The sequence below is a fragment of the Corylus avellana genome, chromosome ca7 (assembly GCF_901000735.1).
Source record: "Corylus avellana chromosome ca7, CavTom2PMs-1.0".
Lineage (NCBI taxonomy): Eukaryota > Viridiplantae > Streptophyta > Magnoliopsida > Fagales > Betulaceae > Corylus > Corylus avellana.
The window spans coordinates 4004598-4025789 of record NC_081547.1 but is presented as its reverse complement, the minus strand read 5'-3'; the positions used below and the strand labels follow the sequence as shown (position 1 = coordinate 4025789).

At 34.9% G+C, this 21192-nt stretch overlaps 2 protein-coding genes and 1 non-coding gene across 4 annotated transcripts; all 3 read right to left on the bottom strand.

Annotated features, from left to right (window-relative positions):
- Positions 1-35: 35 nt before the first annotated feature.
- LOC132186269 (NAD-dependent malic enzyme 59 kDa isoform, mitochondrial) lies at positions 36-8920 on the bottom strand. The gene is made up of 19 exons (XM_059600157.1): positions 8600-8920; positions 7339-7435; positions 7116-7234; positions 6857-7024; positions 5955-6083; positions 5359-5419; positions 5020-5123; positions 4853-4936; positions 4616-4722; positions 4360-4462; positions 3915-4022; positions 3657-3722; positions 2745-2817; positions 2568-2654; positions 2328-2382; positions 2172-2243; positions 1188-1250; positions 659-773; positions 36-410 (listed from the first exon to the last, which is right to left on the bottom strand). The coding sequence occupies exons 1-19, from the start codon at positions 8726-8728 to the stop codon at positions 339-341; spliced, it is 1812 nt and encodes a 603-aa protein (XP_059456140.1). The 5' UTR covers positions 8729-8920; the 3' UTR covers positions 36-338.
- LOC132188900 (small nucleolar RNA snoR80) lies at positions 6566-6691 on the bottom strand. Its single transcript, XR_009440960.1, has one exon. It is a non-coding gene; the product is annotated as a small nucleolar RNA snoR80 (small nucleolar RNA).
- Positions 8921-16316: 7396 nt separating the features above from the next.
- On the bottom strand, positions 16317-20579 carry LOC132188835 (autophagy-related protein 101). Of its 2 annotated transcripts, none has more exons than XM_059603401.1 (7): positions 20384-20579; positions 20235-20271; positions 19004-19089; positions 18362-18457; positions 17632-17800; positions 17478-17536; positions 16317-16612 (listed from the first exon to the last, which is right to left on the bottom strand). In XM_059603401.1, exons 1-7 carry the CDS (start codon positions 20414-20416, stop codon positions 16499-16501), a joined length of 594 nt encoding a protein of 197 aa, XP_059459384.1. In that variant the 5' UTR covers positions 20417-20579; the 3' UTR covers positions 16317-16498. The 2 variants fall into 2 exon arrangements, with proteins under 2 accessions (XP_059459384.1, XP_059459383.1); XM_059603400.1 differs by having other exon boundaries at positions 17371-17536; positions 20384-20572.
- Positions 20580-21192: the final 613 nt, after the last annotated feature.

The window sequence follows — 21192 nt, the reverse complement described above, 5'->3', positions numbered from 1 at the left end:
AAAAAAAAAAAATAATAATAATAATAAAATAAATAAAAACCCAAGAAAATTTCACCCATGAACTTGACAAGGCAGAAATAGTAGTATTTTGTAATAACAGAACAAAAAAATTATGCACATTTAAGTTTGTCACTTCAACAATGCACAAATCAAGATAATGGGGTTTTATCAGAATCGATTATAGGCGGGCTTCATTCCAGTCTACATCCTTCGCCCTTCGTCTCTAAGCTTCTAAATTATGAATTCAGGAAAACCCCAAAAATATGATGTTTAACTGCAGATCTTTGAGATGTAAGCCACATGAAACAGCCTCTAAGAATCACATAAAGACGGGAGCCTTATTTCTCATGAACAAGAGGACTGTAAATAGGATACCACATATTGCGCGTGATATATTCCACCGTCTCCTCCTGTACCAAAACAAATAAATATATTTTAAGAATATCAGAATTTGCATAAAAGCTATTCACATATAGGGCATTTGCCTTATATTTATATTTTACTGTTGAATTAATTCTATATGCAGTGGTCAGGTTAGATTTGAAGATTATTAAGGTAATTTTATACTGAAGTTCCTTTTTAAAGTTGAACGTGCTTATCATTCATTATAAAAAATAGTGTAGTTTCCAGTAAAATGGTAAGTTGAAAACACTCATACTTTGGACATATTTTTGAGCTCTCTAGGCCCCATGTCACCGTGACCTTCCGCCAGCTCTTCTGCGACTGCTGCTCGTAGAACAGCGGCTCCAACCTCTGCCGTAATATCTCGAATGCTGCATGATGCAAAAAGCAATAGACAAGACCATACCATCAATTCATGACTTACATATGTTTGCCATCAATGGCAAAACATCAGAAAACATATTTATAACTAAATGTTATTAGATAATATCAAATCACTAAAAGAACTGTATCCCATTGTCTCCATTTAAGGTGGGGGTTGAGTTTTTCTATAACTAATCTTGATAATGATATTGGTGCTCAGACTCTGGCTGTTATGGATGTGCATACACCAAAAAACTAGATGAATGCGGTTAAAAATAATCCTAACATACTAACTCAATAAATCCATTTAAAAACACGAGCATTGACTCTCCTTTCAGTTGTTAGAAGCATATCAGGAGAAAATACAGAAGAGAGGGCAAATGAAACACACATTTGACATCAGAAAGAGCCGAGGATAATACCTATTGATAGATGGATACAAGATGCCATTCTGAGTATCTTCATCAGTCATGTAAGAAGCGAGGCTGTACATATACCGCCATGTTAGCAATTTATGGCAACCTAACAAAGCTTCATACCAGAGTAGGAAACACAAGAATCCTTTTTGTTTTTTTTTTTGTTTTGTTTTTCTTTCCGTAGGAATGCAAAACCATTACAAACTACCCTAGACACGCACAAAATTGTTACCACATGCCATTCCAAAACTAAGGTGGTGGAAAGTATAACAAGGATAGAACAGACATAAAGCCAAACACTGCAAGTACGAAAAATATATATCTCATACATCGAACTCCATGATTGATAAGAGATATATCCATATAGTTTACTACACTAATTTCATATAGCTAACAAAACTCATAATATTGGCATTTACTACAAGAGGCCTTCTTAAAGCTCTGAAAATATTTTCTTTGGGACCAACAAAAAACTACAAAAATAGATAAATACAATTTGTTAATTTATTCATTTATTCATTCTACAATCTCTTTGACCATTTTGGGTACATGCAACCTCATTGTGAACAACGCCGCAAAATATAATACAATTAGAGCCTATTTGGAATTGAGTTAGAGAGCTTAAAAAGTATTTTTATTAACTAAAAAGTTGTGCTAAAAATAACTTACCTGTTTGGTAAAGAATTTCAACGGTACTTCTTTGACTTTTTCAATCTAAAAATGGCCTAAACGCACTTTTGAAAAAAAGCTTAAAAATGAAGCTTTTTTTCTAAAAATCTTTTTTTGACGTTAAAAACTCTATTTCTCAACGCAATTCTAATTATGCTCGTAGAAGATAATAATACACACAACTTGTAAGGATTGCCTAACTAACACCTAAAAGACTTTCTATAGAAGTACCAACAAATGCATAGATCACCGTGGTGAAGACTGAAGAACACAGACACAAACAAATATTAAAATACCAAGAACTCTACTCAAAGTTCATACCACTCAGCGGCTGCTTGCAACATTCCATCTGTAATAAAGTGAGCACCTGAGAGAAGTGTACCCAAACCAATCCTGAATTACAGCCAACTGTTTTATATCAAGTGAAGATATAAGCATAGTTAGTAAGAAAAAAATGACCAAGGAAAGAACCCTAACCCGGGAAACAGGTACATGTTATTCGCTTGATTTACATGGCCAACTTTTCCATTCCCTGTGGACAAGTTTGTGAAATTTTGGAAGGTCATAACAATCACACAAATCAACAAAAAGACCAGAATTATACGCCATAGTTTAGTTGCAATGGCTCCAATATTTAATAGCTGGAAGCCAATGCTTCACCTATATGGTGCCAAAACACCTCAAAACAAGATAAAGAGCAATAAGAATGGGAGATACCAAGATCAACATTTTCAAAAGGGCTTCCACTTGCAAAGACTATATTTTCTCCAGCATGCTTAAAAGCATCAGCAGCAGTGCATTCAGCTGTCATCGAATAGGCAAAGAGAACATATAAGTGAAACTCAGTTGCCATAAAGAAAATGTGAAAGCCTGATGAAAGTTGTAAAAACAAACCATTCATGGTGGGATTTGACATAGCAAATATGGCGGGTTTACTTGAATCAGATTCTCGCATTGCCTTAAGCACCTAATTTAAATTTCAACCAGTACCAATAAGAAACCCAATCACAGTAACACCAAAGCAATCACCTAAATCAAAAATGAACACAACATTTTCCAGAGAACACACAAATGAAAGCCGTGAATGTTACAAATGTCAATTTCATGGAATCAAATGAACCAAATTGTTGGAGTAATAACAAAAAGATTGAATTACCAAAGCACAATGCATAAGTACAATATTCTGGGATTAACAGAATCTTTTCCCCTTTTTCTTTTCTTTTTCCTTTTTTTTTCTTTCCATTTTTTAATTAATTATTTCCTATCAGCTTTGGTTTTTGAGATAACTGGATATTAAATAAGGTATCAAAACGGAGGTTTTAAGTTCAAACCTTAACTCGATATTATACTTCACATTTAAATTAAATATTTTATGCATTAAATCAACTTATTCAGGGAGAATTTGAGTTCACACGTTAGGGAAAGTATTATAAGATTAATTAAATAATAAATTCATTCTTTCGTATAAATTTAAACTTTTCGGATTACTGGTAATTTAAAAGAGACTACTAGTGAAGAAAAATTAATAGAAACATAAATCATTCCTGTAATTGAGAAATGAACCACCTGGTACTCATATCCTCATAATACATAGTTAAACGACCAAGAATAAATGTTGGATACAAGCACTCCACACACCATCTTGTATTGTTTTACTAAGAATATGTTGAATGGTACAAAACGCAAGTCATAAGAACAACACGCATTTCTAACTGAACACCTTCATTATTTCAATTTAGTCGTTAAGTTGTCAGATATGAAAGGAAATGGTGAAATGAAATAAAAAAAAAAAAAAAAGGTTTATACCTCCTCGTTGAAGATACCACCAACTCCAGACAAACCAAGAAGCACATGGGGCCTGACCTTTTTAATCTTCAAAAATAAAAATATAAAGCTCTTAGAAATTACAGTTGTTATAGTTTTGAAAGAGAATGTGTGACTTTTGAAGAAAACATGCATATACTAAGCAAAGTGGGGTTCAACTCTCTTGTATCAATATCTTTCAACATAATCTCATACATAATCAGTACTATTACATATATAGGCCTAGTATGTAAGATATACCACTTCAACTAGACTAGCTCCCTCCCTGAGTCCCTCAATATCTCTTGGGTCTTTAGCAAATGGTGATGCCGACGGATCAAGTCCCTTCCTCTCTTTTGTGATGAGGCCCTGCATTCAGACATTTTCTTTTTCAAACACACAAGAAATCTCCAATAGATGATCTCATGACATATCTAGGTGACCATCATTCATAGCCACTTTGGTTTTATTTCCCTTCTTTTTTTTTTTTGGGGCATATTGATTTATGATTATTTCAAGAAGAAAGAAAATCCATAAATAAAATTGATAATCAATAAGACTATAAGGTTACTGTTAGTTTTACACAAATATGTATTTCAAATAATTTAGAACATGCACCACCTAGCATATTTTAAACAACATAGTTATGGCTATGTAATGTTAGAAGCAAGATGCCTGGATCATAGTGAAAAGTGTAGAACTATACATCCTTATCTAGTAGGAAAAACTGATTTTTTGTCCTTGTTTCACTGTTTCCTGACATTCTTGAAACAGCTTGTATAGCCATATTAATAACACCAAGCCCTGCACTGAAAGCCAGGAGAGGGGAAAAAAGAGAGGCTATTTGTCAAAAAAAAAAAGAATTATGAGGCAAGAGAAGCTGTAAGAACAAGCACATGCCAATAGCACAAAATTAATTGTAAGCCAAACATAAAGCTCATTAAAGTTAGTTTTGCAAGTACCTCCCAGCTCCCACCATAACAATCTTTTGGTTCACAAAGTCAGCCAATGGTCGACCTTGGGCTCTCACGGCTCCCAACAGTCCTGCAAGTGCAACACCAGCAGTTCCCTATAGGACATGAAGTCAGCACTAATGTTTTAACAGAAGAGGCACCCATAATATTACCATGGCACTCTGCATTACATTACATACTCCTTTAAGCCCATTTAAATAACAGGACACCACAACAAGTACTCACCTGTATGTCATCATTGAACATGCAAAACCTTTTACGATATCGTTGCAGTGTTTCAAAAGCCCACTTCATTTGAAAATCTTCAAACTGTTCAAATTGGGCCAACCATCAAGTCAAAAACTGGTAGAAAGTATACATTTATTAAAAGTTATTTCTAAAAGAAATAAAACCTGTACAATAGCCTTGGGCCAACGTGTGAAAACAGCTTCCATGAATTCATCAACAATTGAAAGATACTCTTCTTCTTCCAACCTAGGTTGTCTAAGTCCTAAATCTGTCAAACTAAGATCATGTGAAATGATGTCCACATGATATTTACTAGAATGAATTGGTTCACAAGCATTTACATAGTGCGAAGATGAAAAGATGTCGAGAATAAATCGATTGATAGCATAGCAAGAAATGATCTAAGAATAACTAATCATATTCAACTGCTCTCAGTAGTCAAGTCATAAAAGTTAATAAGGCAAGGAGAAAAAAAAAAGCTCATCTATATATTTGTTACTCACAAAGAGGATCTTCAAGTAACTTTTGGTTATTAGTACCGACGTCAAGCATAACCGGGAGTATCTGTCAGAGATGAACATAGGTTGAATGATATAAGTGATAGAAGAATTACCAACCTTACATCTAGTAAACATGTACAAAAAAAAAAAAAAAAAAAAAAAAAAAAGATCGAAGAGAAATAAAAGGCGATCTCCCAAACTGATTATACTTCAGATCATTAGACTATTGCGAATAGATTGTCAGCTCATTCATAATAAGTATGATGGATAAACTAAACATGAATATCCTTAGAGATAGCTCCAAAAAAAAATGTCCTCGAAGATAACTAACAAGCAAGCATACATAAACATCCACATGCATCAAGTAAAAAAATGCAAGCTTATTCCATCAAGGATGATAATATTCCTTGTCCCAGCCATGCGATTAATGTCAGTGCATGCATGAATATAAAAGGCATAAAGGGTGTGCACCCAAACGTGCACATGAATATAAGGGAATTCCCACAAACATGCATAGACACATGCCTACTTGCATATGTGCACAAGCGCCACACACACAAAGAGATAGAGAGAGATAGAGACAGAGACAGAGAGCATACTCTCTGTGGGTTGATACCAGCAGCAGCAACATACATATCAAGTTTTCCAATAGGGATTCCGATCCCCTGAACTCCAAGGTCACCTAAGCCAAGGATTCGACTGCCATCTGTCAGGACTATCATGTCCACCTGCAACATAGAAGGAAATATGAATATGACAAGCACAATGAGAAACCTAACCATAAGCTGAGATCAAAAAGGTTTTCCTCAAGCCCTTAACTGATTATTTTAATTAATCCTTCTTGTGGATTTTTGGGTTCATTATTTGAATTTATTGATGCTCTGAATTTCATTATCGAATTTGAAGGTTTTTTTACCCCATTTTCCTTTTCCTGGTCTTTTGTGAATATAGTTTTTACTTAAAAAAAAAAAAAAAAAAAAAAAAACCACTAACCATAACCTGCAAAATTTTGTAAGCAATCATTCTAAATACTTTGAGAATAATGATGCTTCCAAGTCATGAACAAAAAATATATATCCGCACTGTTTAATTTTTATTTAAGTATTTAGTCCAGAAAAAGAAAACACTAGTACAAATATTTTTAGCAAGAGATACAACAATGAATTTTTTTTTTTCAGATAAGCACAAAATGAATGTTGTGTTTTGAAAGAAATGTATGTGGTGTTTCCAGGATCAAATGGAATTCAAATAACCATTGATCAGGATAGCCACACTGTTAGATATAGCACCTGAGCCATTGTACCAAGAGAAACTACGACTAGTTTTTAGAAACACAATATTTGAGTCTTGAAACATCAATGCACAGATTTAGGTTATAAGTCTACCATTAACCATCAAGAAGATTATTCAATCTAGGATAATAGTACAAACAAGATGATTATAAATTTCAGTAAGGGAGAGAATGACTAGGTTGCGTTATCTAGCAAGATTCACATAATACCTGTTCAGCTGGCCAATTATAGATCATGGACATCATCTCTCCTTTATCCTTAGCACTGAAATACATTCCACGTGGGCGTCTAAATAACCCTGAATAATTCTGACATACTAATCCTACTGTAGGAGTGTATATTATCGGAGCGAAATTTTTGATGTTATCAATAAGGACCTGAAGATAAAAGCAATAAAGCATATTAAATTGTAGTAGAATTAATAAATGCTATAAATTCTAGACACTGGAAACCTGTAAACGTACTTACTCGGTAATATAATGTCTCGTTCCTGTCATGCAGTCTATTTAAGATCCGCCATTTTGCTAGGGAAACAATGCTATCTGGTTGGCCCCGAGTGTTTTTCTCTAATGACCGATATGACTCCACTAACAGGTTAAAGAACAGAAAGCTATCAAAAGGCCCACAAAAACAAGTCCTTATAGAATTGTTTACAGTTGCAGTTAAGTGAACAGATAGAACTCAAACTTACTGAAACGAGCATATTGCTGCTCAAATGATATCACGCGAGGTGGGAGAAGGCCACGAAGCCCTAGACGATCCCTTTCAGTCAAAGGGAATCCAGTATCCTGCTCTTGAAAAATTATGGAGTAAGTTCACATAATTCCATCAAGTGCACTCCTCATTATTCAAATACATTTTATTAACATACAATGAACTTTATTGTTTAATTTCGAGATGCATGAAATAATAACAGTGCTAACAATATACTTTAAAATATTTGCATAGTTTACTCTTCTTTTTTTTATAAGTAACTGGCCCCAAGGGCAGGGGACGGGAATTTACTCCATTTGCACAAGTTAGTGAAAAAAATTATAGAAAAAATATGCTAACAATGATCAAAAACTTCTGAGTACAGACACCAAGGAAACAAACCATGTAAATTCCTATAGCACCTTTTCCTTCTCAATAAACATTATCACTCAAGCAGCTCTAATGCTGACCCTTGAAGCATTAAATTTATCATAAGCTAGTCTCAATCATCAAACCCAAGAGTCAAACTTATGAAGCCTTCTAATTTAGTCCTCCAGTCAGAGCAACCCTAGTGATTGTTAAAGACGTGGATTTTTTTTTTTATTATTATTATTATTAAAATTGGGGTCTCTATTTCTCTTTATTAACTAATGCCACTATTTATCAGCAAATTTTCACATCAACTGCTATTATCCTTTCAATACCATAAAGAAAATTCTAATAAACTTTCCACATCTTCTAGAATCTACGCTCAAAATCTATAACAAAAATAAATAAATAAATAAAAATATCTACTGAAACTCATTAAATAGAAGAAAAAAAAAAATCAACTACAAGTTCTGCATCTTCTATGATCTTCACTGGCATTGCTGACCCTTCACTATTTAGCTATACAACCAAAATAAACCGAATCTGTAATTTATTGAGATTCATCCTTCAACGAGAGTATCACCACCACTTCTCAAGTTGCTAAAAACACACACCAAAAAGAAAATCCACATAATTCCCGAGTATATCAACTTTTTCAAAAGTACGGCTTAAATAGCAGTTTGAAAGTACTTCTCTCGCTTCGAAAAGCTAAAACAAACATAACTTTCACTTTCAAAGGCAATAGAAAACACCATAAAAGCACAAAACTTCAAGTAAACAAATTTCCCCACAATCATACTGGAATTAATCACAAAACCGCGCACTAAGCCAAAAAAAAAAAAAAAAACACTTTGATTAACAAATAAATTTAAAAAGCAGAAAGCTTTGACCTTGTTAAACCAGGGATCGTGGAGAATATCAGCACCACGCTTGTGAACAATACACGGGCCAGGAATCGCTGTCGAGAACCGCCTCGATCGGCTCAGATTTGCCGCGGCGAATCGCGCAAGCTTCCACATTCTACACCCTTGAAAAATCAACCAAAATCTGCAACTTAAAAACTCAACGAAATTCAGGAGCACGGGCTCTAGCCCACCTACGCTCCTGGTTTCCCGGTCTTTCTCGGCAAATTTTCCCGAGAAAATTTACGCTAGGTCAAGAAAGTAACTAATGTTAGTGTTGACAAACTGAGGCCTTGCTGTATTTATAAGGATACGATCTTTTTCTCTTACCTTTTTTTTTATACAAAAATAAAAATTCTGTACCGAGTTTTTGCGTCTACCCCCCCTTGTTGTCTACGAAGAAACCGGCAGTTGAAGCTGTTGAATATGGAAAGTAATGAGTGCACAGTAGCTGCCCGAGATTTCCGGGCAAGGATGGAATGTACGAAAGTTCGATTGTGGATGGTGGATGGATTGGTGTAGGACTGCCCGGAGAAGAAACGGGCAACTATGTTATATATATTATATATATTTCATTTTTATTTTTTTACCTTTGGGTTATAGTGAAAATTACGAGTTGTAGGTAGCACGTGGACTGGTTTCTATTAGATGGGGGTCAAGGTTTTTGTGTAGTTAAGGGACCATTGAGAAAGGTTGATGCTTGCACTAATAAAAATTTGGCACGTGGATCTCTTTTCGGCCTTTTGCTAGAATGCCAAAAGGTCGTATTTGACTACTTGCGAGTTTATCAAACTTCCACCAAAATAAAAATTTGGTGGAAGGGAGAAAACAATTTGAGTTTTTATGTGTTTTGAGTTGGTTGCAAATATTTTTGTCTTTAAAAAATAAAAATTATAGGGAAGCTCTGGCAACTAGATTGGCGATATCCTTTGGTTTTATGCCGTCACGCACTTCATCTTAAAAAGTAACTCCCTGATTAGTAACACTATAACCCTTTTAATACCCTGACATCACTCAAGTCCCTGAAAAATCTCATCTACCATTTCAAAGATCGTTGCCTCCATTCTAGCTTCCTCTTCTTGAGAAGCCCACAAGATGATACTTAAGACGTTTACTTTAATAACATGATAAATTATTATTTATCTCAACAATTTGAACGAATAAAAAATAAAAATAAAAATAAATATTTTAACAAAAACTTTATGGTGAAACACACTAATCACGGTCTATAAAATATCTCTATACCAAAAATTTCTCCGAAGTTAGCGTAACGATTGATGGCTCATCGCTCATGTTATATGTTTGTTGGCTAAAAGTTGACGAAATTAATGCATGTGGCAAATTAGATGACATAATTAACCAGTGTTAATTAAGATCAAAAGTTGGGAAAAGGAGAGAGGGCCATTAAAAACAAAGTGAGAATGATCTCGTCATAACCGTGTGAATTGTAAACCCCACTGGCAAAAGGTTTACCGTGTGAACTTAATTATTCCTTTTTCTAACCAATTATTATAAAAAATAAAGTATGGATTAAGACGACTACGCCAAGGAACTTTTATTTGGTTTCCTGTGAGGTCAAACCATTCTTTTTCCCATTTGCTGCCATTCTTTTAGCTAAAATATTGAATTATTTGAGTTGATATTATTCCAATTAAGTCAAAAGAGTATAGAATATGCCTCGCCCATTTGAGATTTGGTGGCTACAAAAATACCTGGACATTTTTAGGAACATGGGATTTGGCTGCCCCAGATGGTTGTGCTCAGCCAAGAAATAAGAATCAAAATCAGAATAGAAAAATAATAAACAAGGAGAATAAGAGCAAAAGGGAAACTTCAGGAGAACTTGATGGCCGTGTCTAAATTGGCCTGCGGCGGTCCATTGCAAAATGCTAATGCTAATGCTAACCTAATAAAGTGGAATATGATTCTATTAGAGTGCAATGGAGGGAGTCTTACGACTCTTACCCCAGCTACTGTCAGGAACAAAATCTTTAGGCGCAAACCGAGGTAATTATTTTCGGCCAAACATCCATAATGGATTCTCTAATAGCTTTTCAAATACATTTTTCATCCGGTTATCTATTCTTTCTCTATACCATTTAATTATTCTTGATAAAGCATAAAGAAAGAGATAGTGTGAGAGCATCATAAAATATTTATGCACTGATGCACAATACTTCACATATGGGGAAGCAATGTAGCTAGAATGCAAGGTGGGTGCAGTTTATAGAATCGGATGGACTTGAACCTTTTTCTCTTTCCCCCTCTTTTTAATTGGGAATGGGGCAGAGAACTTATTTAGGTGATCGATAAAATAGTGAGGCCATCAAAAAATACAACTGTGATACATACCTTGGATTTAATCTTCACACTTTCTATGGGCAATGGGAGGGCAAACAAGTTTTAACCAATTCAGTCCTCATCAAATTATTATCGTTTCCAGCTACCGCTATCCTCATCCTTTCAACTTCAAAATTTTGAGCCAAAACATCAACAAGATTGAAACAAGAATCAAAAGATTTTCAACATCAGAACTTGTAGGCCATCTTATAAGTCTTCATAATGAAAACAAGCAAAACAGTCGTCTTATTTTTGTCATATATAAAATAACAAGATGGTAACCCACACTGTGGCCTAGATCCTTATCTTATAAAGCATTACCAAAGCAAGTCTTAGAAGACTGCCCATATTCTCTGCAATCAACAGATACAAGGAATGCTAGCAAACAGCAAGAAATTAGATACCCAACCTCCATTAACACTTCTTCACATGACAGTCCAGGACAGATTTAGTAGTCTTTAGTTCCAAAATTCTTGCACCAGAGCTGTGAAGGAATTGGGCGAACAGGATGATGTGGCCGTTGCTGCAGAAAATGAAGTCCTCTTAGCTATACTCATCTTGGCCATAATAAGAGGATAAAAGAACATATGTACAGTGGGGAAAATAAGACGTTTCAAATAGTCGAACTAGTCCTCTATCAATTTATACAAAATCAAGTAATCGAAGAATATAGTGTTGTTTCGAAGTAATTCAAGGAAAAAGACATCTAACTCACATCAGAAAACATGTTGTTTAGGAGTTCTAAGTGCAGATGCCAATTTAATTTTTTTTTTTTTAAAAAAATGATAATTCTGATGATGTATGAAAAGAATGTACAGGGTAACCGGCAAGTAACCATTATTGTAGTCCCAAGTCACAAAAAGAATGAGAAGAATGATACTTCTGATGATATATTAGACGCAAATGTGGAAGCTTCCACATCACAAATGCCAAACAGATCTTTTTTTGATGAATCACAAATGCCAAAAAATACCTAAATACAAGAAACATAGAATGACATATAAAAGTGTATGCACACGGCCAACCACCAAATAAAAGTAACCCGAAACCCAATTACCTAAAAGGCAATAAATGTTTTACGTGCCAGAAAGGCCACTAGGGTCAAATTTAGGATTTTTTTTATCTACAAGAGGATGGATGTATACCACTAAAATAAAATCTAAAAAAAAAAAAATTGTATTATGTACGATTGACTTACTACTAAACTTTCGAGTCCTTACAGAACAGCATACTTCTTGTAACACTTTCCATGCAAAATTACAATTTAAATCAATTAGCATATACAAAATATCTAGTCATGAGATATAATGTTATGAATTCTTATCTTGTGTGTCTAGATTATAAGAGGGGCAGAATTGAAGTAGCCTGATTGGGAACATTGCTCCCTTACAATTTTGATGATTGGAATGTCAGCAACAGCATGAGAGCTGGGTCATGGGTTGGTGATAAGCTATCTAAAGGCCTCTGGTTGTGAAAATGAATCTTTAAGACGGGGCAGGTTCCGGGCTTATAATTGAAAGTTCACCAGTTGATGGGTTGGACCTGAGGTTGATCTGCAGTTTGATTATTGATTACTCCCATTATGCGTAGGCCAAAAGGATTAGTAGACTGTCATGCCTTAAATTATCAGCAATTTGATTTTCAAAACAGAGACGTCAACGGACTTTGAACGCACAACATTGAAGAATGGTACATTGCACATCTTAATCATCACTTACAAGAATGTAGTTCTATTCAAATAACTTTTTTAAGTAATTGAAATCATTAAAAGAGAAAGGCGCAATCCGGGTACATAGGAAGTACGCAAGAGAAACACCTCGCTAGTTTTGTTCAAATAACTCATGTACACATTAACTACTACTTAAAACCTTCTTGCAAACATTGGATTACATTGAAGGTTCATCTTAGTGAATAAGAGGAATGCTGGAATGCAGCATATACAGGTCCAGATTCTTGGGGGCTCCATGGCCCTTTTGGTGTCCCCCTCCCTTCAGCCCTGATGGCAACTGTCCAAAAAAAAAAAAACAAAAACAACTCTCTCCAAATCAAGGTAATTGATGGTAGCAATTAAGACTTATTTGAGTTTAGTTGAATAGAAAAAAAATGGAAGTGGAATCTTTAGTCATTTTCTCACGTTGCGGCACTTCTAATGCAGTGCACATGAACATTTTGCATTAACAAGGTGATTGTAACTAACAACAAACCTAACCGAACCTCAAGTAAGAATATACCACTGACAAACTCTCAGCTCCCATAAGAAAGATGCTTACACCTTAGTCGAATGCAAATTATGCCTTTGTAAAAAAAACCCATGCCACCATCTACCACAAGCACAGCCCAGCTCAGGCACAAAATACCTAATCCAATATATGAGATGGAACCACATCTTATCCTCAAGATTAGAAATTTCCAAGCGGCATTCATCAATTGATATGAGACATCATACAAATTAGTTTACACAGATCTAAAACTAAATTGTCGGAGCACTATAATGCCACAATATGGATGAGGCCAACTAATAGAAAATGGTAACAAAATATATAAAACTATGAATGGACCAAACTTTTTGAAGAGAAGTGTCTAAATTACGAATAAGAGGATATGACAGACAAGCAGTTAATGTGGCATGTGTGTGATTACTTACCAACAAAACAGGTGTGTCTGTGGGTGAGTGGGTGGGGGTGTCTGTGTGTTTAATGAGAATTTGGCATGCCTACTAATCTGTTGTAGAGAGGGAATGCATAGTCCCATGCATTCGCTCAACTAAAAGGTACATTTTCTATGAAGTGGCAGTTTAGAATAGCATAACCGACCACCACTGCAAGGAAGAAGTTTGCACTTTAGCCAGATCAATAAAGTACATGGAATTAGCCTAGTTGATACGATCAATAAGGTGTCGTGTTTTGTATGATAGGTGGTAACTATCTTGTACAGTTAGGGGGGTAATCGGCGTACTCCGATCAGTGGGGGGGAATTCTATGGCTCTATCAAACATACAGGGAATTGGAGGTAGCATTCCACCAATGCTAAGTCATGGACTGGTTCCTTCAGCCCTTTTTCTACACAAGAAGGCTATTCGACCTTTTTCTACACAAGAAGGCTATTCGACCAACAAAACGTTGGAATCTGGCTAGGAAAGCTAATCTGCAACTCAAGTGCCCTATTCTAGCAAGCTAATCACGCAATCCTGGTGAAGAATTGTTTATCTCAGCCTCCAAAACCAATTATAATAAAATTTTGCCGTTACTAAAAAGGAGACACCTTAGTATACAGGATGTATACAAAAGGCAACTACTCAAGAAACTTCATAAACCCACAAAACAGTTGTTATCTAAATCCACAGTTCTTAGAAACAGCTTTGTAATTGCCGTCCCGAATCCATTCGTTTGCATGACAACAACCAAAATTTCAGCTCTTTGACCAGTATTTCACGCGCAAGACATTGAAAATCACCTCCGAAATGGTGACTAACCAAAGATCCATAATTTCAATTTTCCTGAATCTCCTACATTTCTCAGCAGCCACACAGAAACTAAAACATTGACTAGGAAACGCACAGAAAAACAAGAAGGAAGGAAGAAAAAAGAAGAGATCAGAGAAGAGCGAACCTCGAGTTCGGCGGACTTCATCGCGATGGGGATGCAGATGAGGAAGACGCCCACCATGGCGATGGCGGTGTTGCGACGCCAGTGCTTGGGCCTGCAGTTTGGGCCGCCCGTCATGCTCCACACCTTGGCCCGGAAGTCCCCGTGGGCCGCCTCCCCATGTCCGTGATCTGCTCCACCTCCCATAGATCGCTATTGCCTTTTTCTCTCACTTCTCTGGTCTTGACCTGCAACCAAAACCCTAATTAGCAGATCGTAGCCATCGAAACGGGTGCACAGTTATGCGTATTGGGGCATGTAGATATGGATGTGTAATGCTGTTTGGTAGAGTGGGAATATGAAAGATGGGATTGGTTGTGTTACCTCAGAAATGGTAGGATCGGAGCGGGAGAGGAAGATGAGCTTTGGATGTTTTCAGTGAAGAGCAGTGGTTGTTGCCGAAACGGTGCGCAATGGAGGACTCTTTCGTCTTTTTATCTCTCCATGTGGCGATAAGGCGTTTTATATCTCCCGGGAGAAAGGTAACGAATGTTTTTTTTTTTTTTTTTTTTTTATCATGTTCTCATCGGAGGGGAGGGGGATTTTAACTAATAACCTCCGTTTTATTATGAGTAATTCTAGCCGATTAAGCTACCTCTTGGGGACGAAAGGTAACTAGTGTTGAGTATCAAAAAGACTCTTGACACGCTCTTTTTTTTTTGGCTCTTTTAACGAGATTGATCAAATTATTAGTTCAACGTTAAATTTAATACTTGCTTTAACTCTTCGCCAAATATAAAGACACCAAAAGCAAAATTTATTTATTTTTTTTAATATTATTTTGGTTATTGATGTGGTATCTTGGTAAATCTTTCACATGAAATCAAAGTAAGTGAGTTCCATAGTAATTACATTTATTAATAAAAAAAAATATTTAGTTAAGTCTATAAATATTTAGAGAGTTTGATATTTGGTAATTTTAAAAAGTGGCTAGTTAAATAAAAAAATAAAAAAACATTTTCAAAGTTAAATTTAAAGAAATTTAAAGAGCTTAATGGAAATGCTCTAATATACTTTTTAAAAACAAGCCAGGAAATATTTTTTAACCAAATTTTTGGTTACATGTATTAAAAGTTATATAAGACCTATACAATATTGTCATATGTTTATTCTTGTCACCATTAACATATCACTTCCTTTAAAAAAAAAAAAGAAAGAAACTTTATTTACCCTTCAAAAAAAAAACAAAGGAAGAACTACCGACCAATTTTCAATATCCTCATAAGCTTTAAAAATTTGACAATGTTATCTTTCATCTTCTTTCAATTACCCTTACTTTGCTATAAAATTTATGCAAATACAACTATGCTGTTGGCTTTAAAAAAAAACGACCCACATGATTTTTTTTTTTTTTTTCTTTCCTTTTTAGACATTTTTTATTTAATAAAAAGGTATTTTGGTCATTTTTGTTACTTCCGTCGGGATTTTACAGAGATCCCAACGAGCGAGGACGATTGAAAGAGGCTTAAAGATCGGAAACCCGCATTGCAAATTGATGCATTGCTTGGAGATGACACCCAACTGGGAATTTAATTTAGGATGTTATCCCTGCTTGGGGATGAAAATTTACATCCCACGCATGATACAGACAAATAGGTCAGGGGCACCTCCTAGAATTTACCTATAATATGTGAAACAACATCATGACCTCTGTGGAATGTGGTCCGGTCGATCAAACTGGTATCGATTCAGTATATAATAAAAAGATATAAACATGAGAGAGATCGAAAATGTGACCCGGGGATGGAGGGTGGGGGATTTATTTTCAAAGGGAGAAAATTTACAAAAATAAACTTAATCTTAAACTAGGATCCACATACATTCCAGAGAATCGACCTCAGCAGCTCTCTGCACCCACCTCATATATACAGGTTTGTAAACACCATGTACATAAGAATCCATTTTACGATGGCAATAAGTGGTATAGCTCCTGAAATTTGATGATCAGCTCAGCATGGTTGGATGCCCAGTTTGGAGCATCCTCTTGAAAATGTCCATTCCAAAAGAATCCGAAGAACTGGCCAATGGAGGTAGAACATAAAATCAGCACTCCACGCATGAGCTTCAGCTAAATTTTCTAACAGAACTGATTATATGAAACAGGACCATATTAAGGCATGAAGGGCAATCAATAAATCTAATCTGACCCCAAGGAACACACTTCTAAATACACTTGTTCCACACAAAAACCGCTTGTTCAGTCGCAAGAACAGTAAAAAAGGATTAACACACAGTTCTAAGCTTGAATTCATTATCATTAAAGAATAGCTTGCCAAGATCAAACCTAATGGTACTGATGCATGGATGGTTTTCATAAATAGATCAGGCAGAGAGTGAACCACACAATATTGAAATGCACCACGCCTTTCCTGCATTTCAATATTCTTACTACTGCAGATTCCAGTTTATTAGCTCACAGTTGAACTTCAATACATAAGTATTTTTCCCTGCCTTAGAAACATGTTGTAAGCTTCATATTATCTATTTTGCTGAAATATCATCAAGCAATAGAAGAATGGTATTTGAAAATTTTAATTCATTACCTAAAATTCATGAACATGCCCAAAAGACACAACGTTGCCTTCATAATAGCATAAAACTCGTCCAATAAATAGCCACTCTATGACATAGTGTAAAAAAATAAAAGAACCAACAAACTTGAAAATATTCCAAAATAGAAGATGAGAAATAATAGCACTTGCAGATAAACATATTAAACAACTAACTAGCTAAATTGACACCACTAAAATAAAATGATATGGAAAGACAACCCACCTTGGGATAGTGATTTCAAAGGGAAAACAGACAACACCTTCAAGAGTTGGGATGGGAGGAACATGATCCTTTTTCTCATTCACAAATTTTATTATTTGAAACAATACCTCACGGAGAGATGCTTCAAGTGCTGCCCTGCGAGCACTTCTCTCCTCTGGTGCACTCTCTGCACTCAATAGAATGAGGAAAGAAGATATCAGTTTATCTTGGAAGAGTGAAGCACTTGAAAATGTTTATTTCAATTTACAATAAGAATTGCACCTCTGGGATCAACTACAACTTTGGAATGATGGGACTTGCTAGAATGTGCTTTGGTATGTTGGGCTACATTCAAATTGATATACCATTGTTCCCAATATAGGCGTTCAACTTTATTAGCGATGAACCAAGAAGGCTGTCTGTTTTTCACTTCATAGAACGATAAGCATATCTGCGTCGTTAATGCAGCAGTAAATAGGTGAGATCGAAAAGAAAAATGTGCAAACTACATCTTAACAGAGAATGATGCAAAAGAAGTGCTGACAACAAATAAAAGGTATGATGCAAAAGTCCTGTATGAACCACTATTAATTGTAAAATCTATGAGCTCGTAAAAAAAAAATAAAAAGCTGCAATATGCTAGAATAAACTCCAAAAGGCAAGATTCAAAATATAAGGAAAATGGAAAATGAATATATGTGATAATGGTATCTTCTGAAACAGAAACTCCAATCCTTTTTTTAAGAATTGAGTAGTGGATTCAAACTAAAAAAAATTGATATGCATTATGCACACAAATCAGTGTGTCCATGTCCCTGATAGATAAAACATGTTCAACAATGACAAAAGGCAAAAATAAGAACATACTAGTCAAGTGGCGAATGCAACTTTAAAGATTGATAGTCTCAGCCTTTAAGAGAATTCTACCAATTTATAAAGGTCTTTAGGATATTTACAAGTTATCAACATATCCTATAACATGGTAACTGATAACTACTGGCTAACCACAAACCTGACTTTTCTTGTTTGGGTGTTTCTCTACCCAACCAATGAATTGGTCAATCTTTTCATCTATTTTCTTTTCAAGTTCTGCATCGCCACATTGCACCTATACAACAAGACAGGTAAACAAAATCAAAGGCTTAATATCTTCAACCACCCATGGAAAAGTACAATTTAGAATGAAACTGTTTCACGTAGGAATGTACATCTCAAAAAAGCTTTATAAGATGCCATAACATAATCTTGTTAATGTCCAGCAAAAAAGGTAGTCATTTTGCTATCTTAGGCCAACGTTAAATAACAAAGAAAAAATTATTTGGGTTTCTTGTTTAGGTGTCAAAACAGGTAGGTATATGTCTCTACTAGTGCAGTGTAACATGATTTGCAATTGGCATTAAGCAATTTCTCGAAGTATACAGGTATGTGAATGCATTATTTTGGTGGGAACTTGCTGCACAACGTTATTCAGTCAAGAAAAGTAAAAGGCCACACAACACAACAATTAATTGTTGTAAATCATTGTTACATATCTAATAAGCAAAGGAAATGCACTATGTTGGAAATTAAGTCCCGACTACTTCACCGAGCCTTAACTACTTAAAAAGTATGAGAAATGAACAACTAATCAACAGAAGAAATACAGATCACTTACATATGTAATTTCAAAAAGTTCCAAATCAATGTCTTTGGGCCGCACTAGACCTAAAGCTCGATGAAACACAACCGTGTGTAGTATGCCTGCACCCATTATTATTGAGTTTTCAGATAAGATTAAAACAAACAGTAGTAAGTTAATTGAGGTGCAGATGTAGTCAATGCTAAAAATATAGAAATAATAGTATAAACAACAGTATGTAACTTTAAAAAAAAAAAAACTTAGATGGTTTGTCACAAAAAATTAAAATCACTTGGGCATGCTATGCCTATTATACAACCAGAAACAACCTCAACTCTAAACACGGCCATGGGCATTAGGAAGATAACCGATCACCAATCCTCACATACAACAAACTAAATTCTCCATGGAATTTTCCCCCATGTCGTCCTCTCATCCTTTGTATTGTGTTATCATAGTACAGCATGCAGAGAAATAAATATTGCACAAAATGCATATTATTCTAATCTGCTTAGCCATAATATCCTTTCAATGCTGCCATAAACAAAAGCGTCTCCCAACATTATCCTCTAATCTTCATTACCGCTGCAACTATGATAAAATGATGACACTGGTAGAAAACCAATTTCACACCCAACCGGAGTTGAGTAAATGCAGTAATGCTATAAGTCTTCTTAGAGTCTTCTTGGGGTCATCCTAAATGTGATGTAGCTTTTAAAATCACCAATAGATCAAAGTTCAATGCATCATGGCTCAAATTCAACGGTAATTTTAAAAGTCACATCACATTTGGGAGAACCCTAGAATGACTCTAGGAAGACTTATAACATTACTCGAATAAATGGTGCCACAACCCAACCTCAGTCAATAAAAAAAATAAAAATAAATAAAAAATAAAAAAAATCTGAAAAAGGGTCACAGATTCCTCCCTCACACAGAGACAGGGTCCAAGTAATTCGTATCAAAACAAAATACCTTGAATTGCTCAACCTGAAGTTAGATTAATGGACTTGAATAATACATCAAAATCTGAAAAATGACTACCAAATAGCATATACCAGTAATATAGCTTACCAAATAACACAGCTTTATAAATGGTAATATATTTATATATTAGTAATAAACCCTAGTTTTTCAAAAAAAAATAATACACCCTAGTTATAAATTTCCCATATTAATAAAATTAAAGAACCAAAAGCTTAATATAGTAAGCCAAAGCGCTAAGAAATATTTTTTAAAAAAGCCAAAATTTGAAACAGTATCTTACAGCGTAGAACTTCTCGTATCTCAAAGTGCTCCACTTCCTACGAACAAACATTTATTAAAAGAATAGGACAAATTTGTATAGAATCATACACGGATTAACTCAATCAAAAGATTTTCTTTGACTGTGTGCGTGTGTGGAGAATGCTCTACCAATTCATTGAGTTGGCAAACTTCGCAGTTCATGGTCCCTGGTGAAGAAGGGTATCTTCGGCAGGAAAAATCCAAAGATCAAAACCCTAGCTTTTTGGCGTGAAATCGACGACGAGAGAGCAATTGATCGAATTCTGGTCGAACTGTTTGAATTTGAAGTAAAAGCTAATCGCAATCCTGATTGGGTTGGATCTGTTTAATTGGGTTACGCTATTTGGGCCCAGAGGAACTGGGCTAGAAGAGTTAATTGTTGAAGCAAGCTCAAAAATGAGAAAATTCACTTATATATATATATATATATATATATATATATATATATATTTTTTTTTTCTTTTTCTTTTTCTTTTTCTTTTTCTTTTTGTCACCATGTTTCTATTTTTTTTGGGTATAAATTGTTTTTTTATATGAGATTAAAATAGTCAATTTTTTGGATATTTATCTGTCATTTTTCTATTCTCTTTTCTTCTTCTTTTTAATTTTAATTGGCAATAATTGAGACTTTCTTAAAATTAGAGGAAAAATTCTATTTTTTCTTCTCTTATTCATCTTCAATTCATCTCCATTCCTTTTTTTCTTTTTCTTTTCTAAATCCACCATTAAATCGTATGACCTACATGCAGGTGTTACAGATTTAATGGTAAATTTGAAAAAGAGAAAAATAGGAGATGAAGGAATAACATGTCTCTTAAAATTAAGAGACAACCCATATGAGATTGAGATCTCTAGCAAGGATCTGAATAGAGTAATGAGATGACTTTTAAAATTATTATTTGATCAAAATTCAATAGTGATTAATTATAACCCTAATG

Excerpts from the sequence above, each read along its gene's own strand:
- LOC132186269 (XM_059600157.1), bottom strand. The coding sequence starts at position 8,728 with ATGTGGAAGCTTGCGCGATTCGCCGCGGCAAATCTGAGCCGATCGAGG. Across the intron at positions 4,023-4,359 it reads TTTTCCTACTAGATAAGGAT|GGCCTCATCACAAAAGAGAG; the intron begins GTATAGTTCTAC and ends GTCTGAATGCAG. Across the intron at positions 2,655-2,744 it reads GTCAAATCCCACCATGAATG|CTGAATGCACTGCTGCTGAT; the intron begins GTTTGTTTTTAC and ends ATTCGATGACAG.
- LOC132188835 (XM_059603400.1), bottom strand. The coding sequence starts at position 20,416 with ATGAACTGCGAAGTTTGCCAACTCAATGAATTG. Across the intron at positions 20,272-20,383 it reads TTTGCCAACTCAATGAATTG|GAAGTGGAGCACTTTGAGAT; the intron begins GTAGAGCATTCT and ends GTTTGTTCGTAG. Across the intron at positions 17,537-17,631 it reads AGTTGTAGTTGATCCCAGAG|AGAGTGCACCAGAGGAGAGA; the intron begins GTGCAATTCTTA and ends TATTGAGTGCAG.